The sequence below is a fragment of the Drosophila miranda genome, chromosome 2 (genome assembly GCF_003369915.1).
Source record: "Drosophila miranda strain MSH22 chromosome 2, D.miranda_PacBio2.1, whole genome shotgun sequence".
In the NCBI taxonomy this organism is placed as follows: Eukaryota; Metazoa; Arthropoda; class Insecta; order Diptera; family Drosophilidae; genus Drosophila; species Drosophila miranda.
In genome coordinates, this window is record NC_046675.1 from 14,606,432 (window position 1) to 14,623,193 (window position 16,762).

The window sequence follows — 16,762 nt, forward strand, 5'->3', positions numbered from 1 at the left end:
ATAATTCTTTGTACCACTTAACCCACGCCTTATTATTGAACCACGAGACTATCTTTAAGCAACCACATCCAGAGATCAAACAAATTTCTGTGAACACCTGCGCGGCGAGCATACCCCGGCCGTAATGCCGCCACATCTGTGTGTAGATAACTCGAAAAGACAAACCCAATGAAAATTAAAACTAAATAAAAAGAAGATTCTTTCAAGAACTCAAAGTAATGGAACGCACGCGAGGGACAAAAAAGCTAAGAGCTGAAATCTAAAAGCTTCTTTCAGCTCAGCTCTCCGCCAAGGCTTTTAAGCTTTTAAATCCAAGCTTACCTAGCGGCAGCTTGCAAGGATTTTCTTTGGAGGTGTGGATAAATAAATAAAAGCTCTCCTAGGTCAGCACCCAACACCCACAGTTGCAGTTCTCTCGACTGTGCATTTTTACAATAAATGTTACTGAAAAACTGTCACCAGGAAAACTAGATATTACCCCTTTTTATCCAATATCTGTATTCAATGATCATCTATCGATCAAACCAAAATCAATACGCGGCAATACATACATATAATACAAAATAAAATTATAAAAATTTCTTTGATAAAACTGTAGCCTACGAACAAAGCCGTTGAACCTTGGGCACCCTGTAACTAAAAAAGCTTTTCTGATTTTCGCAAATTTAAACACAAAACAAACCCCGAGAGAAACTTTAGATGTTTCTCTGAGTTTGACAGAGAGATGCAGGAAGCTAGAGAAGGACAGAGCCCCAAAAGCTCTCGCCTTGGCAAAGCAAAAGCGAACAAGTGTGTATAAAAAGGACATTTCGCTCAGTCGTCGACTCCTGTTAATAAAGCGAAACTGCGACGCAGTAAGACGAAACAGTTTTGGCCCTAGCAAAGAGAAAAAGTGTTTCCATTTTCCGCTGCAACAAAGATTATTTTCCAAGAAATTGTGCAACAAATTGAACCACAAGCGAAAACCGAAGGACCAGTCGCTGGGCTTTTGTGTGTGTGTTAAAAGCGCGTCAGAAACAGTTGGGCAGTTGAAAAGTTTCCTGCCCCAGCTGCATAGTAGCCGAGAAAAACACACGCGCTAACCGTTAATTAGTTTTCCCCCTCACCGCTGAATCTTTAATTCGAGGACAGTCCGGGGACCTGCTGCTAATTAAGCCTGGGACTTACCAACAACGCAGTAGCGAAAGAGAGAGGCTGGAGGATGCATTAACCAGGTGGCAGCCGCGAGGAGGTGCCACAACTCGTAAATATTTGAAGGTAGGCGACTCTGCCCTGTCAGCAAGTCTATACAATTTATGGCAGACTCTCCCCGTCCCTTCCAGACGCACTAAAATTCACCCTTGGCGGAAGCTTCACCATCTTCCTCCTCTTTTTGCAATTTTAATTTTTTGTGCATTATATATGTACATACATATGTACATACTCGTATGTACTTAATTTTTGCCACTCGAAGGCGGCAACGGTTGCCGCACGGAAGTGCCGAGCACTCGAAAGTTTCTGCACAGTAGAATATTTATAATGATGCACTAAACGATCAGCCGAGACCGAGAGGTGTTGATCCATATACTGCTAGGATTATGTATAGTTCCGGTAAAAAGCAGTTCCAGTTTGAATCCACTTATTAGACGCCATACAAGTGCTTCCTATCACTCTGCTCATATCATATATGTATGATCGTACTCTGATGGTGACGGCTGAGTACAGAATTCTGGGAGGAGGAACATCACCCTGTATTATTTAAGAAAATGACGTGTAAAATCAATCAAGTTTCTGGCTGAAAAAGCGTATTAACTAAGTTACAGATTAGTTCCACTAGTCACAGTCTTTACTTGCTTCATCAGAAATTCTGATTCAGAATCGTTTTGTCTGGATTTGCTTTTGAAACGATGTCGAACATGAAACTGCTGGCGATCTTCCTAGCGATTTCCTTTACCCTGTTGGAGGCAATAAGTCCCGATTGCGTTGGCAAGCCCATTGGCACGGGGGATTGTGACAGGAGGCACGCCGTCTTCTACTACAGCGAATCGACGGAACGATGTGAAAGGACCGTATTAAATTGCATCGTATTTGGTTCAAATAGATATAAGACTCAGGAGGCATGTGAGGCACTCTGCAAAACACCGCGTTCTCTTCATGTATTTGACGTAGGCTTAGATTTAAATGTTGGAACGATTCTATAATTCCATTTGTATAAACCATTAGTCGCTGATGAAAATGTATCCATTAAAATTGGTCTCTGAAATTGTCTAAGTACATATTTAATGACTATCTGTAGTTTAGAAATTAAAAACGTATGTAGGTACGTTTATATGCATATGTGTAGGTAGTATTTTTAGTATTCTTTTCATTATTATTTTCTTTTTTTGTGTACTCGTTTTTGTTTCAGGCTCTTCTTGGCTTGTCACCAGCGTCTTTAGGTCGAGTCGACGGGCACTCATAAATATTTCAACTTGTCAAAGCGCATATGTATGAGTATTTTTATCCACCGTTCTCGTGGCGTACAAGTACAAGGGGTATAATGTGTTCAAAGAGATCTATGTAACATACAGAAGAAAGCAATCGATATTGTTTCCCAGAACTCTCAAACTCCCCGATCTGTGAATAATTTTTCATATCATAAGACATATCATAAACTAAAACCTGCCTAATGCTTAAAGGGTATCTCATTGTCGAATCCCTCGACTTAGTCGACTCACTTGCTTTTAGTGTATGCATGGCTATGTGGGCTTTTGAATGTGTGTGAACAGCCGCAACTTGTTAGCGTGTATGCCACGGCAATACAGCAATTAGAACCCAAGCTCGAAGACGCGCAGCCATCAGCAGGGAGACTCTCTTGGTCACAACGTTTCCGCTTTGCTTTCTGTGACACCCAGGGGCTCCATCAGGCTTTCGTCCTTACGTCCCCTGGACGTCTCTCTTTCTTGGCCCTAGAGCTGTCGCTTTGTTGGTATAATTTTAATTACCACTTGAGCGACTTATGCGGCGTGGGTCGGTGAATGAATGCGAGTATGAGTGGCTCATGGTATAGTGGATGTGGCCCAGCTGAGGTGCCTACTGGGTGAGTGCATCAAGTCGGCACAAATACCTACGATGTGCACCATATACTAGGCCCTCACACATTTATATACTATATACATTGCACGCTCATAAGGACGAATAACAAAACCACGCACTGACAATGCGCAATATTCTCCTGAAAACCCGCATTGTTTGGTTCTATTGTATGGGACTTTTGCATTGGGATTTTGTTGGATTCAGGAAACCACAAAGCAAAGTCCCAGCCAAGGAAATATTGCGTATGCGCCACATAAGCCGGCCTGTCAGAGGTGTTCCACATTCATGTGTGTATGTGTGTATGTATGTGGTAGCTGTAAAGTATCATAATTGCTTATTTGCCGCTTCATTGGCCATCTAAGCCGCATTCAGTTTGGCGATAGTCGAATAGATACCATCCAATCAGCCGCCTCTGAATATCGATTGCAATTCATATAAAGGCAATGACCACAACAAACCGCTTATTGCCCCCGTCCTTGGCCGGTGTGCGGTGGTGGCAAATCCAACTTTTCATAGACAACTTTTTGGTCCGCTAGAGAGTATTGTGTGGGAAAGTTTTTCCCTTTTTTGTAAATTTTCTTTGCCTGGGAACGATGAAATATGATAGTGGGAGAACCGCAAAAAGTGCAGCTTTAAATTGCTCTCCTTTTTGACAGAATACGCTTTTCGTTTCAGCGTATCTTAAAGTTTCTTTAACCCGGCAGAACCTTATACATACAGTTAGTAGTTAAAGAAGTTTGGTATTTCCATAAACGGTCGTTAAAGTTTTCATTTCATTTCAGTTTGGTAGAATTTCACGAGATTTTCCAGCAAAAGAAAATGAAAGTACTATTGCGGGAAAAGTTTTACAAAAACTGAACCTTTTTGGTTCGCTTACATCATTTCCATTTCATTTCGATGATGTACGGAAATTTCAGGAACTTTTTTACAACTACACATCTTAAATGGTAAAACTTTCAATGAAAATCATAATAGTTATAGCTTGACGACAGCTTTCGAGGTACTTTTTAAAGAGCTTCAATTCTACTATAGGACCCCTTTTGGGAGGGAAAAGACGTTCTATGGCCAACGCTTGGCAGCCACTCAAAGTGCCGAAAACGTAATTTCGGCAGCAGCTAACGATAACAACCGTTTGGGCGATCATTGTAATTCGGCAATTTGGCCGCAGTTCCATCTCTCGTCTCTGTTCCAAGTCTAAGGAAGGGGCCGAAACGTACACTAGGGATATCTGTACAGTGTATAAATAAAAACGAAATGTTATTACAGTTTGAAAAGTCGTTTCGTTGCACCTCATCATAAATTCTCGTTTTATTGACAAATTTCAGCATTGGACACCGGCAATGATGGATCATTCTTTGTAGTATTTTCTGGTAAAACATTGATTCAATTGGAAAACTCATTAACGGCTCGTGTCGTGGCTAACTTTGGCTGAATAGCCAATGGCAAGGACCTTCGGCTTAGACGGCTTCCCCTGTTCCTTGGGTTGGTTGTTGGCAGCCGGAGAGTGCCAGGACTGCCATCGGCCGAACAGTTACATATTGCATGTTGTTTGGGCCTAAATAAGCCCCAACCGGGCGGCAATTTGGCAAACGTTCGAGCCTCGGATTCGTATCGCAGCGCCGTCGCTTTTAAGTGTTTGTTATAAATTATTTGCTACATTTTCAAACTGGACAACCGAAATGCAGTAACTGTAATGACTTTTTATGCAATTTTACTGCACTGTGGACGCCATCTGACCCCATCACATACCACCACATACAAGTACTTCCGACTACCCGTAAATACACACATAGATACATCTATATACATATGTACATATAACTTTCCGGTTCGCTGACTTTAAATTTGGTTCGTTCTGAAAGGGTTGCTTTCGGTGTTGCCTTCTGCTTGGGGAGAGGTGAGTGGCCAGCAATGGAAATTCAATTTCCCCGCAGACATATTAATTATACAAATGAAAATGGTTTCGTTACGCTGCAAACCACTGTTCAGGATCGCCCAGATTCAATGGAACACCTCTTTTTCTCGTAAGTAAAGTTCAGCGAAAGCTTTCTTGCTGTTGAACAAAAACAATAAAATTAGTAATCTCTGGAGATAGTCCATTGGAAAAACTTTTCTCCTCCTCGAACTTCACGTATTAGAAGTTGTTTCGAAATTAGTTATTCCACTAGTTCTAAATGAACTAAGGAGAAGCCACCACAGAACTGAAACTGTCGTGAGAACTTTAGCACATGGTGAGAAAATCCAAAGTCTTTCTCTTTAAAAATTGTTCGCTGCAAATCATAACCAAAGAGCAACATGTTCAGGAAGTTTTAGCCAACTTGTAAATGCACCAGAGTACCAGAACTACTATATACTATGTACATATGTATATATATAGAAAGGAAACAAGTTTTGGATAGACTTTCTGTGACGGCTGGTCGCCTAGCCGGCACAGACATGTCTGACATTTAAAAAGGCCAAAAACGTGGAAGAGGATCAACCGAAAAGCAAACAAATCACAGACAATTGAGTGACTGACGTGTTGTTTATAAAGACAGGCCCTGAGAGAGACCAAAGAGACAGACAAAATGACATTGGAGGTAAAGAGAGCCCCAGAGCCAGAACCAGACCCAGACATAGACACAGACGAGGTACGAAGCAATTAGGATTCAATGCATTGGGTATAAAATACAATTAAGTGCCATTTGGACCGGACAGCGTACGGAACGGAGAAAAAACAAGCAATTACAGCAACGTCAGCACGTCGACAGATATGCCATTATTGATATTGATTTTACAGTCGGATCCTGCCAGACCCAGAGCAAAGTCAGTTAAGTAAATCATCCGCTTGTCGAGCGGTAAAGCAAATTTATTGGTTTTAATGATGGGCCACGGGGCCTTGAGACTTTGCGGCAAGACCCCGGGCAAAGAGTACTCTACTCAGAGCCACACATAACTTTCAATTATTGAATGGGGCAGACAGATACGGAGACGGAGAGAGTACGAGTGTGTCTGCAGAAGCAAACATTCGTTGCATACCTCCAGGCGTGGCGCATGTCGCGCGCCAATTAAACGGGCAGAAAACAACGCCAACAATTTTGTACATTTCCACTTCTCACACATGCCCCACAGAGCGGAGCCCACAATCATGCAAATACTCGTTTGTTCGCGTGTCGAGCAGCCTTATACCACTAGTTGAGCAAAGAAGCCCCCCAAGGGGGAATCCGGCTGCGCTGCCACCAGACCACGTCATTTGATTTCGCTTTTTGCGCCAATCTGGCTAAAATTATCTTAGCGGTTAGCTCGCCTATTACCAGGGCCAGAAAGCGAGTGTCTGCTCTGATCCGAAAGAAGTAAAATTAGCATTTGACTTTTAGCATTTAACAAAGTTCCTGTCCTGTCCTGTCCTGGAAAGGTCGAAGGTGAGGCAATCCAATTAGGGATATGCCTCGGGACTCGAAGCGTTTGCTGCAGTCCCAAGCATTCATCAAAGACCAATCAAGATCTATTCAAACTTTAAATTTCACTCTTTTTCAACTCTTTTTTCAGACCATCACTTGAGAATGATTCAATAAAGAAATAAGAATACTCGAAAAAATAAAATAATACCCAGCGATCATGTCAAATGTAAGTAGTACTCATTAAATAAATTACCTTTCTAAATAGGTTACATCTTTCGTAATCCCTCCTGTTTAGCTTCTCTACATGGACAAGTCGAATGGCAATGGCGTCTATGCGGTCAAGCCCAACAGCAGCCACACCGACAACGATAATGCCCTAATGGGAGCAGGTGTTGCCCCAACCACAAACTCGACAGCAGTGGCAGCAGCAGGAGCAGGAGCTGGAGGTGGAGGGGCGGCAGCCGGCTGCCCCACAACGTTGGCCACAGCAAATAACATAAACATAATGAACGGAGCCGCCGCTGCTGCAGCTGCATCGGCGTCCACTCTGCCAACTTCCGCTTCCAGCGAGGACCTCAGCCAGAGCCTGTCCGAGTACACAGATGCTGACGAGAGTATATCCGCCCCCACTGAGTTTCTCGCTGAGGTAATGCATATACAGAACAGAATATCGATCTGTATATACCCAACAACGTTGGGGAAAATAATCGTAGCTGAGAAACCATCAGATTCAAGAATATTTTTAAAGGTAGTAACCTTTAAAGAACCCTGTACCTCTAATTACAAGTAATATATGTACGTTCATCAGAGCGGATGAGTCGTAGGTAGCACCTCTTTTTGCTATTCGTTGGAGCCTTGACTACCCCTATCTGATTACCTGAGTGGGGCACTCTTCTGGCCCTTGGCAAGGTGACTAAGACGCAACAGACCTTATGCAAATGCAAATTGCTGCACTGCCAGCAGAGATTGGGGATTTAATTTTAAGTCCTTTCAGGAGGATTACGCGACCGAGCGTTGCACCCTCTTGCTCTGCATTCCAACGTATTGATTGCTAATAAATTGCCTTCCGAGCGCATTCAACTTTTAGAAGAGTCAACTTTTTTGTCCTCCGCTCAGCGCGATGTGGGCCAGTGGAGCAGGGCAGGCAGGATGTAGGAGCAGGAGGCAGCCATTGTTATTGAGATGTTATAAGAATTTCAAAAGGGATTTCATGGCATTCGCTATATTGTTTGATATATAAGTATATTGTGCGTTGTTTCTCCTGCAGTTCCTGTCCGCCGTCATGCTCAAGGACTACAAAAAGGCATTGAAATATTGCAAATTGAGTGAGTACAGAAAAGGTATTTCTGGAGTGCACTTATAATATATATTTTTCTGCTGTTTAGTCCTCCAATACGAGCCGAACAACAGCACGGCAAAGGAGTTCTATCCCCTCATCCTGGACAAGCTGCGGGGAGGTGAGTGAACTGGTAGCCAGCCGCGAGAATAGTGAACTTATCCTCTCTCCTGTGCCGCAGTAGCCGCGTCCAGCGACAGCGACGAGAACTACAATAAATCTTCATCAGCCGAACTGGCTCTGGACCTACATGAATCTGATGCTGAAGGCGACGGCGATGTCGACTGCGATGGCGATGGCGATGGCGACGGGAGTGACAGTAGCAACAACTGTTCCGAGGAGGACAACGGCTGGGGTGACGATGAAATTGACAATGTGGATGTGGAGGGCGAGGAGGAGAGCAGCAGCAGTGGCGATGACTTTGAGCTGCCGATCGATGAGCAGCAGGATCTAGCTGCTGTCGATGGCCTGGCCGTGCCGCATTCCCACTCCCACTCTCATTCCCACAGCCACAATGACTCGGGCTCCTCGCGCAACTCGTCGAGCGGCGGAGGCGGGCGCAGCGACAACACCACCCACTCCTACTCGAGTCTGCTGCTGGAGGAGGAGGACGACATTGTTCCAATCAGCCTGAGCTTTGGCCTCAAGGACACCACGGCCACAGATCTGGATGTTAGCAATGGTGAGTGGCCCCAAATGCATCGCAGTTCGGGATTTGACGATCCGTTACTCTTTGTTGCAGGAAACAAGGTGCCTTCCGCTTCGTGCAGCGACTCGGAGTCACCCACAGAACCACTGACGCAGCGACTGGCGGCCATACTCCGCTCCAAGTGCGGTGTCTCCTCCGGCGGCAATGAAGACCCTTACTGAGGGAGCCCCGATCTATAGATCTGTTTATACTACACTTACACTGAGCAACACTCGAAGGTTTTAGAAAGGAACCAAAGATTGGAGACGGGTCTGATTCTGTTGCACAGTGCTATCTATATTCTTGTATACTCCACCCCTTTGCCCCGCTAGTCTCTCCACTAGTGCGACCGCTTTACGAACCTAGAAACCGTCCCTACATACTGCATACACTCGTATATTGTATCTTGTATCTCCAATTGCAACGTTTTCTCTTCAAACGCGATTCTATTCTCCCTAGGACAAACATATCGTACAAACTCAAAAAGTACTTATATACATTAATACCTATATATTAAATATACTATTATATAAACTTTATATGGTTAGCCCTAGACCTAGTTACAGCTCGACTAGCTACAGAGCCCCCAATAAAGATATACTCGATATCATAAGAGGCATCCATATATAGGTGACTATACACACAGATACAGAATGCTAAACATACAAACAAACAAAATTAATAGATATACTGAACAGATATATACATATAATATATTTTAGTAATACACCCATTCAGAGCGCACAGGACATGGAATGCTTTACATACAATTTGCATTTGATAGAGATCGATTTTTTTCCCCAGACATAGAGACACAGATCTCTGACGGAGGACATGCCTAGAAGCTAAGGATAAGTCTGATAAGAGAGGAAAGAACAGCGAACAGAAAACAGAACACGAACGAATGTAGCACTAAAACTGAAATGGTCCAAAGTCAAAAAATACGTAGATGATTGTACATAAAACACACTCGAACATATATTTTCTATTTTCGGCGAATTAAGCCAGTCTATATACTCCACAGTCTATATTCGTTCGATTCGATTCGGTTCGATAAGTTGATCCGGGATGTAACTCTAAAAACTCCCTAACCCCCCCCATTAAACCGTACTCAAACCCTTAGATTCTTACACAATAATTGTAATTCATCCGTATATGTGGTATGTGTAGCTCAAGGCTAGATTTTTCCTAAATGTATTGTTGAATTATATAACCCAAATGGTCTGTATTTACTACAATGTACATGTATACTCGTATTGGAAGAAATTTGTAATAAAAAAAGGAACGAAAGCTGGAAAGATTTGCCTTTTTATTGGAGGAAAACACAGGTGGCCGGGGGTTTTTTCTTTATCAAACATTTGCTTATTTTTAACTTTATTTGAAATCCATTATTATCAAAGATCTTTTTATTATTCATATAAATTTCTCATTAACATGACTTGCAATCCATTCGTATATAATTTTTTTTTACTAATAGGTTTTTATAAAACTTTGCTGATGATATTCGAAAAATGGGATGTTTTAAAAACATTTTCATTATTTGACCGCTCACAAATGTTCATTTTAGTTCAGTTGTTTATTGATTTATGAAGTGCATACAAGATATAGAAAAATTTCTATTGGCGTTCTGTTTTCGCTTTTGTATAATTTTATAAAAATTTCTCTGCAACTCGATTGGAAATGGTCTGTTCTATGTATTCGTTTGGTTTATTTCCCCCCCATGTAGCAGCATTCTGATATGTAACAAACTACTTTGATTAAATATACTAACATATTTCATGTTTTCCTCGCTCTCTGAATACTGAATACTGATTCTTATTACATTTATTATCATGGCTTATCATGGCTAATATGTTACATGATCTTCCAGCACCAATGGAAATTATACAAACTAAATGCAGCATAACAAAATTCGTTCTATTATTAAGATTAATCCTGTTTTTGCATAATAAACTATTTTTTTGTTGTAAGTTGCTCAAAAAAAATCAGGTAATGAAGCTTTGTTTCGATTTGTTTCGTGTTGTTTTGTTGTGTGTTGCTTTGTGTGTAGTTGATATCTTACATGAATGAAGAATGAAGAGATACTTCCGTATACGGTTAGCCATTGATAAGAACTGACGCTGAGCAAACAGAATTTCAAAGGAAATCATTCAACTCTTCCAAACAATATACAGAATATTAATAGATCTAGATGCATGTGTCGCACCTGCATCCCTCCTATGATAACATGGTAAGACTTATGTACTTTCGTTTTAATAATATTTAACATACTTACTCATCGCCCGACGACTTTTTCTTTTACTTATTTTACATGTTTTGCGTTGTAAGTTCGCTCACCTACCGATGTTCGATCTGGATAGGTTTATGGATTATAATGCTGACAATGGATGCAGCGTGTGCTTCATATTATTCACAAACCTCCTAAGTCTGCGTGTGTTTCCATGTGCCTACGCTTTTGTGTGTAACTGTTTGTGTGTGTGTGTATATATAGTATAGGTGTAGATATATATAATATATAATGTATATGCGCTTATGTTAGGTTCTCGTTAAAAAGAAACTTTCATTTGAAAACTTCAGGTGATGCTTGTACTGTCCAGTAGAATTAGAATACAATTACATATATAATTACACATTTGCATGCATAAGTGAGCTCTGAGGGTTGTTGGCACTACGATTCAAATTATACAACAACTATAAAACTGAAGCAAATCAAATAATAAGTCGATCAAATCAAATGGTAAGCGTAAGGGAGTTCAAAGTATTTTTTTTTGTTTATTCAAAATACAACATCGAAAGACACACGCACATTAAAGTCAAACGAGAGTGTGCGGGAAATAAAAACACTATGACTACAGGGTAAAATGTAAACTTAAAAGGTAAGGTAATAGTTGTAGAAATTAACAATTAGCCTACCGGATAGCTAACAATATAAAAGAGACGTTCGTTGACGAACCAATGAAAGAATCAAAAGGCTTGGCGTGACAATAATTTCAACAGTTTGCGGTTGCGCACAAATATTACTTTTAAATGATAAACAAAAGCTACGTTACGTGTATGTATGCATATATATATATATATGTATCAGTATATATGTACGGTTATCAGTCAATGAAGTCAATGTGGGATGAGTTACTAACACATCTATTACTGCAAGTAGCAACGTCTAACGTCTAACGCTCCGCTTTGTTCTGTTTAGCTTAGTTTACTCGTATGTCTTAGCTCACTTCTAACGGATGCAAGATCATGGCTGTATGTGGGTGCGAGTGAGTGTGATATCTGCTGATGACGATGTTACAAAACTATAAATCTATAAACGAAACATGCTGCCAATTTGCCAGCGATCGCACTTATTTATCCAACTATCAACTAACGACTGCTGAGCGAAAGGCTTTCGATTGATTGGTTGGCAAGTCACAGCCCTGCCCTTGGGGCTGTGACTTAGTACCGCTTCTATAAGCAGTTCGTCGACTCCTTGGCGTCATCAATGTTGACGTGATTCTTGATGAGCAGCTGTGTCGACGGGTACTTGGTAATTTGGGAGAAGCGCTCCATCACGCATGACGAGCTGAGACGGGCCTCAGCATCGTGATCCCAGCACTCCTCCATGGTGTCGCAGAACACACTCAGACCCTAAGGAAAGATCACAGAGTATTATGAATATATTACAGGACAAAAGCCAAGTCTCGAGCACTCACCGGATGAGCGCGCCATGAGTTGAGCAAACGTGGACGCAGCTTCTTCATCACCACGCTCTCCTGCACCTCGTCCAGGGTGGGACGCTGACCGAGCTCGGCCTCGAACGGCAGCTGAAACTCGCCCACTGGTCCCACAATGTCGCAACGAGATACCATCTCCCACAAGACCAGGCCACAAGCATAGACATCGATGCGCAGAAAGGCGTCTCTGTTGAAGTTTATGGCTCCCTCGAGCACCTCGGGCGCCATGTAACGGCGCGTGCCCACCTGCCCGTGAGTGTCACCGCAGGGCTTGCCGGGCTGGAAGATCATGGCCAGGCCGAAGTCTGCAATGCACGCTGTCAGATCTCCCTTGAGCAGAACGTTCTTGGACTTGAAGTCTCGATGCGCTATGGAGGGCTTCAGGCCATCTGCCTTCGAGGCTGGAATTTCCTCGTGTAAATGGGCCAATCCATTAGCCATGGACTCGGCAATGCGGACCAACTCCAGCCAGGTAATGGTGTGCGACTTAAGGTAGTCGCAGAGCGATCCGTTGTGCTGATAGGTGGAGATCAGCCAATACTCCGGCTTGTCCATGTGCTTCTCCACGCCCAGGAACTCCAGAATGTTGGGATGACTCATGCGGGGCAGCTTGTAGATCTCGTTCTCCGTGGTCCACGACTCTTTCTCCTGCATGCGAAAGATTTTCACGGCCACATCCTGGGAAAGCAGTTTTCCTTGCCACACATCGCCAAATCGACCGCTGGCCTTCTGCTCTAGCAGCTGTATTGGACGATTGCTGAGCAGCGGTGAGGAGTTGGTGATTTCCGCCTCATGCTGGATAAAATGGAATTTGTTAACGAATTTGTTACAGCTGAGAGGCAATACGGTGGGCGTGGAATGGTTTGAAAACTTACCGTGGGTATCTCATTGAAGTGGGCCTGCTTGCGACGCCGATAGAGGAGCAGGCCCATGCCCAGTATGACCATGAGGACGGTAAACACCGAAGTGCCAACGTATATGTATATTAAATCGCTTCCGTCCTGCGTCTTCTCCTTGGGCACTGCAATGGCGAACGAGCATAGCACGTACATTAAAGAGGGCTTTAAGCGCTTGCCACAGGTGAACAACATCTCAAGTGGCACCCGTGGTTGGGGCAGGGTGCATGTGCCTGCCCCCGTTGGGTGTTGCTCAAAGGCAAAACGAGAACCAAAAAACGAAAGTTCGCCCCCAATTTTGCATCTCTTTTTCCCTCATTTCGTTTGAGATAAAAGAGGGCTAAGCCCAAGAACAAAACAACAAAGAGCAGGGCACAAAAGACGCTCGAACCGAGGCAAAGGCCTGGCCCGCCTTTGCAGCAGCGGCAGCAACACCCCAAAATGAAATGAAAAATAAAAAAAAATGAAAAGAGCGCACGAACGTGCACGGGAGGGCAGAAATTGCAACACATGCTGCTCCTGGGGTTGCTGGGGCTGCGGCGCCACTTCGCGTCGAGAGTTCGTTAGCACGAAAAACGCTGCTGCCTCGGATGGCAGATGGTTGGGTGGCTAGGGCAAGGGAGCCAAACGCCCCTCGCAAGTTGAAGATGCAATAAAAAACAAGTTGCGGAAAATACGAAAATAAAATATACAAAAAATTGGGGTAAACAGAGCAATGACAAAACTCCAAACAGGAACACCGTGTGGGCCCAAAACTCACCTTGCGTCGTTGCCTCTGTCGTTGTGGGTATCCACTTCTGGTCCGAGTTGCACAGCGATCCCTTGCAGCAGCAAAAGTGCATGTTGCCCTGCCGGGGCTCCGCGCTGGTCACGCACTCCGTCTGATTGCATTCGTGCATGTCGGTGAAGCAGCCCTTCATTTTGATTTTTATGGCGCCTGCAGGAATGGTGCGAGAAACAGCCACAATCAGAATGCCTGTATGTTGTCATCCAATCCTCATTTAATGCTCACCCGTTTCCTCGTTGGCGGACCACAGCACATAGCAGCTGGGGAACTTGTCCGTCTCCACCTGACACCGCTCGTTCCGGACGGTGCAATCCTGCTCCTTATTGCACATCTTCTCGTCATAATGCTCGCAGTTGATGTTGTGGTGTCCCTCGGGCAGGATGGATCCATGGATGCCATAGGGCATACAGCAGCAAGCTGTTTGGGGGAGCAGAATGAAAACAAAGATCAAAGTTAATGGAATTATCGGCTAAAATAACTTGAAAGGCGGATAAATAATGTTTAGCTGTACAGTGGACCTCCAGCCCCAGCCCCAGCCCCAGCCCCAGAGCTCTTTGTAGGCGCCCTCCTATCCTTTGTACACATATCACATTCGCACATCGTGGACCGTAGACCGTGGACCTACGACCCCATTGAGAGCAACCCCATTTTGGTACGAAATTAGCTCCACTGGCCACACACCAACAGCCCAGAGCCTTTGAGTGGGCATAACCCCAATGCAGCTACCGTGCCACAAGCTGTATCCGCACGGATATACGCGTGCACAGTGGGACCACACTCTCTATTTTATACAAATTTGCCATATATTTTGTGGGTATAAATTTATATGAAAAATCGAACGCTCAATCACAAATATTACACATTTAATCGTTCGCAGTATAAATTAGCACCGGCCAAAACCAATCTATGCCCCACTGTCCTTTGGGGTAATCGGATCGCTGCCTGCTCCCATGCACATATGTATGTATGTATCCCCATGCGTTTCTGTGTGTGTGTGTGTGTAAGTATGCATGCTTTATAGTAAAGTAGATACATAAGCAGGCACATTATGCACACAGAAAGGGATGGGTTTAAAGTGGCGCTTGTGGGGAAAAAGGAAACAGCAGCAACAGCAACAGGGAGAGCGCAATGGAAGAGAGAGAGAGAGAGAGATTGAGTGAATGAGAGAGTTCAGCCCCCGCTCCCGCGCCCCCACACAACAAGTTTCAAATGCAACGCAATCCATTCAAAGAAATTCTCTCTCTCACACACACACACACATGGCCACAGTGAGCTGAGCAGTTGATTCTGTCGATTGATACTCTGTAATATGAGAAACATTGGATTTCTATACCGCACACAAAGAGGAGTACAGATTATAAATTCAATTAAGTTGCAGCGGGAAAATACCAGACAACTTTACTCATTTGAACTGGTTCCTTAACTTGGAATTTGCATTGGTTAACACACTACTAATCTACCTTCATGTCCAGGGTATGCACTGTGATATCAAAGCAGCGTTTTTCTAAAGGATTATGGAACCACGAGCGAATAGTAACCAGCAGCCCCAAATATGTACTTTGTGTGGGTAACACAGGGAAAACTACAACTACAAAGCAGAGGCGGTGCAAGGGAAATATGCGGGAAAATGCAAATAATATTGACTACGGCACTCGCAATTAAGGCGCCAAGTATACACACACACACACATACGTACATACTATGCAAGATGCAAGTGTAGTAGAACAAAATACATACCCAGTAAAAGCTGCGCCGTTAGATAAAGCACCAATTCGTATTTGGACATTGTTAAGCGTTATCGCCCTCGAACTTGTTTACAACACACGGTACGGTACAGTGTATACGTAACTGTAGCATGCGCGCTGGCTCGAGTGATCACTGTGGTTAGGTTTACGGTGAGGATGTTTATATTTTTTGGCACAGAGTTTTTAAGTTGAAGGTTTTGGCGATTTGTTGGTTGGTTGGCTTGCACTCGAGCATATATACTTCCTCTTTCGATGCAATCTCGGGTCTCGGGACACACGCCACTATATGTAGACTATGTATGTATGCTGCTGAGTTCGCAGCTAAATCGCTGACCACACGCTACTTCCATGGACATTTTTAACGTTATGCGGCTCTGTTGTCCACTCCTCACAATCACATTTTGGTTAAACACCTTCGAAATGCACCCTTTTGATGCACTTTGCTCAGTTTTAGAGTCTGTAGGCGATTTTTTTTCTGGAAAATAAAAAAATTGAAAAATATTGGCAATTGCAACTCTGTCGATGTTCGGTTCTATCGGATTCCCAATAAAGCCCCCAGTATTTAAATAGTTCAACTACTTGAGGTAAATGGCGGAAAATATTACTGATTGTAAATTCTTCTTGAGGATTCATGCCATCTCTACTATAAACTTTAAAAAAAACCACGATATTTTTCAGCTGAACTGCGCTAAAATGATTAAATTTGCATTATTTTCAGTGGAAAATTGAAATACCCCTTTGGCTTGTAATAGGTTAATCGTTCTCCATCAGGATTGGAAACCATATTCCTCATATTCTTTGTTCCGTTGAATATTACCAGCTAAATAGAACATTTAGCCATGCCCACTCAATTTTGTACGATTGATGAATCAATTCTATACATGATTGGCCTATTCGAAATACTTGCATTTATTGGATTTTTATATAACATATTGAAAATTAAAGACGACAAGACGTTCGCAATGGGGCGGCGTTAGGGATGACACTAGGGCCGATAGATACCGTCATGATATCATAGCAAGAACTAAAAACTACTGAACGTTTTACTAAAAACTAAATGATTGATGCAGTGTTTGTTATCCAATGACCGATTTCATGATCTTTTTAGTGCATCTATTAGTGTGTAAAAACAGTCTCTAAATTGTAAAGCTATGTCAGCG

General features: G+C 43.1%; 2 protein-coding genes across 3 annotated transcripts; one reads left to right on the plus strand and one right to left on the minus strand.

The window, feature by feature from the left end:
* The first annotated feature begins 786 nt into the window (after positions 1-786).
* Positions 787-9,755, plus strand: LOC108156480 (histone transcription regulator 3 homolog). Of its 2 annotated transcripts, none has more exons than XM_017287957.2 (7): positions 787-1,257; positions 6,583-6,660; positions 6,730-7,080; positions 7,702-7,759; positions 7,820-7,891; positions 7,952-8,452; positions 8,513-9,755. In XM_017287957.2, the coding sequence occupies exons 2-7, from the start codon at positions 6,652-6,654 to the stop codon at positions 8,638-8,640; spliced, it is 1,119 nt and encodes a 372-aa protein (XP_017143446.1). In that variant the 5' UTR covers positions 787-1,257; positions 6,583-6,651; the 3' UTR covers positions 8,641-9,755. The 2 variants fall into 2 exon arrangements, with proteins under 2 accessions (XP_017143446.1, XP_017143447.1); XM_017287958.2 differs by having other exon boundaries at positions 790-1,257; positions 7,955-8,452.
* Positions 9,756-11,188: 1,433 nt separating this feature from the next.
* On the minus strand, positions 11,189-16,126 carry LOC108156479 (activin receptor type-2B). The gene is made up of 6 exons (XM_017287956.2): positions 15,595-16,126; positions 14,083-14,274; positions 13,831-14,007; positions 13,050-13,195; positions 12,154-12,969; positions 11,189-12,088 (listed from the first exon to the last, which is right to left on the minus strand). The coding sequence occupies exons 1-6, from the start codon at positions 15,641-15,643 to the stop codon at positions 11,909-11,911; spliced, it is 1,560 nt and encodes a 519-aa protein (XP_017143445.1). The 5' UTR covers positions 15,644-16,126; the 3' UTR covers positions 11,189-11,908.
* Positions 16,127-16,762: the final 636 nt, after the last annotated feature.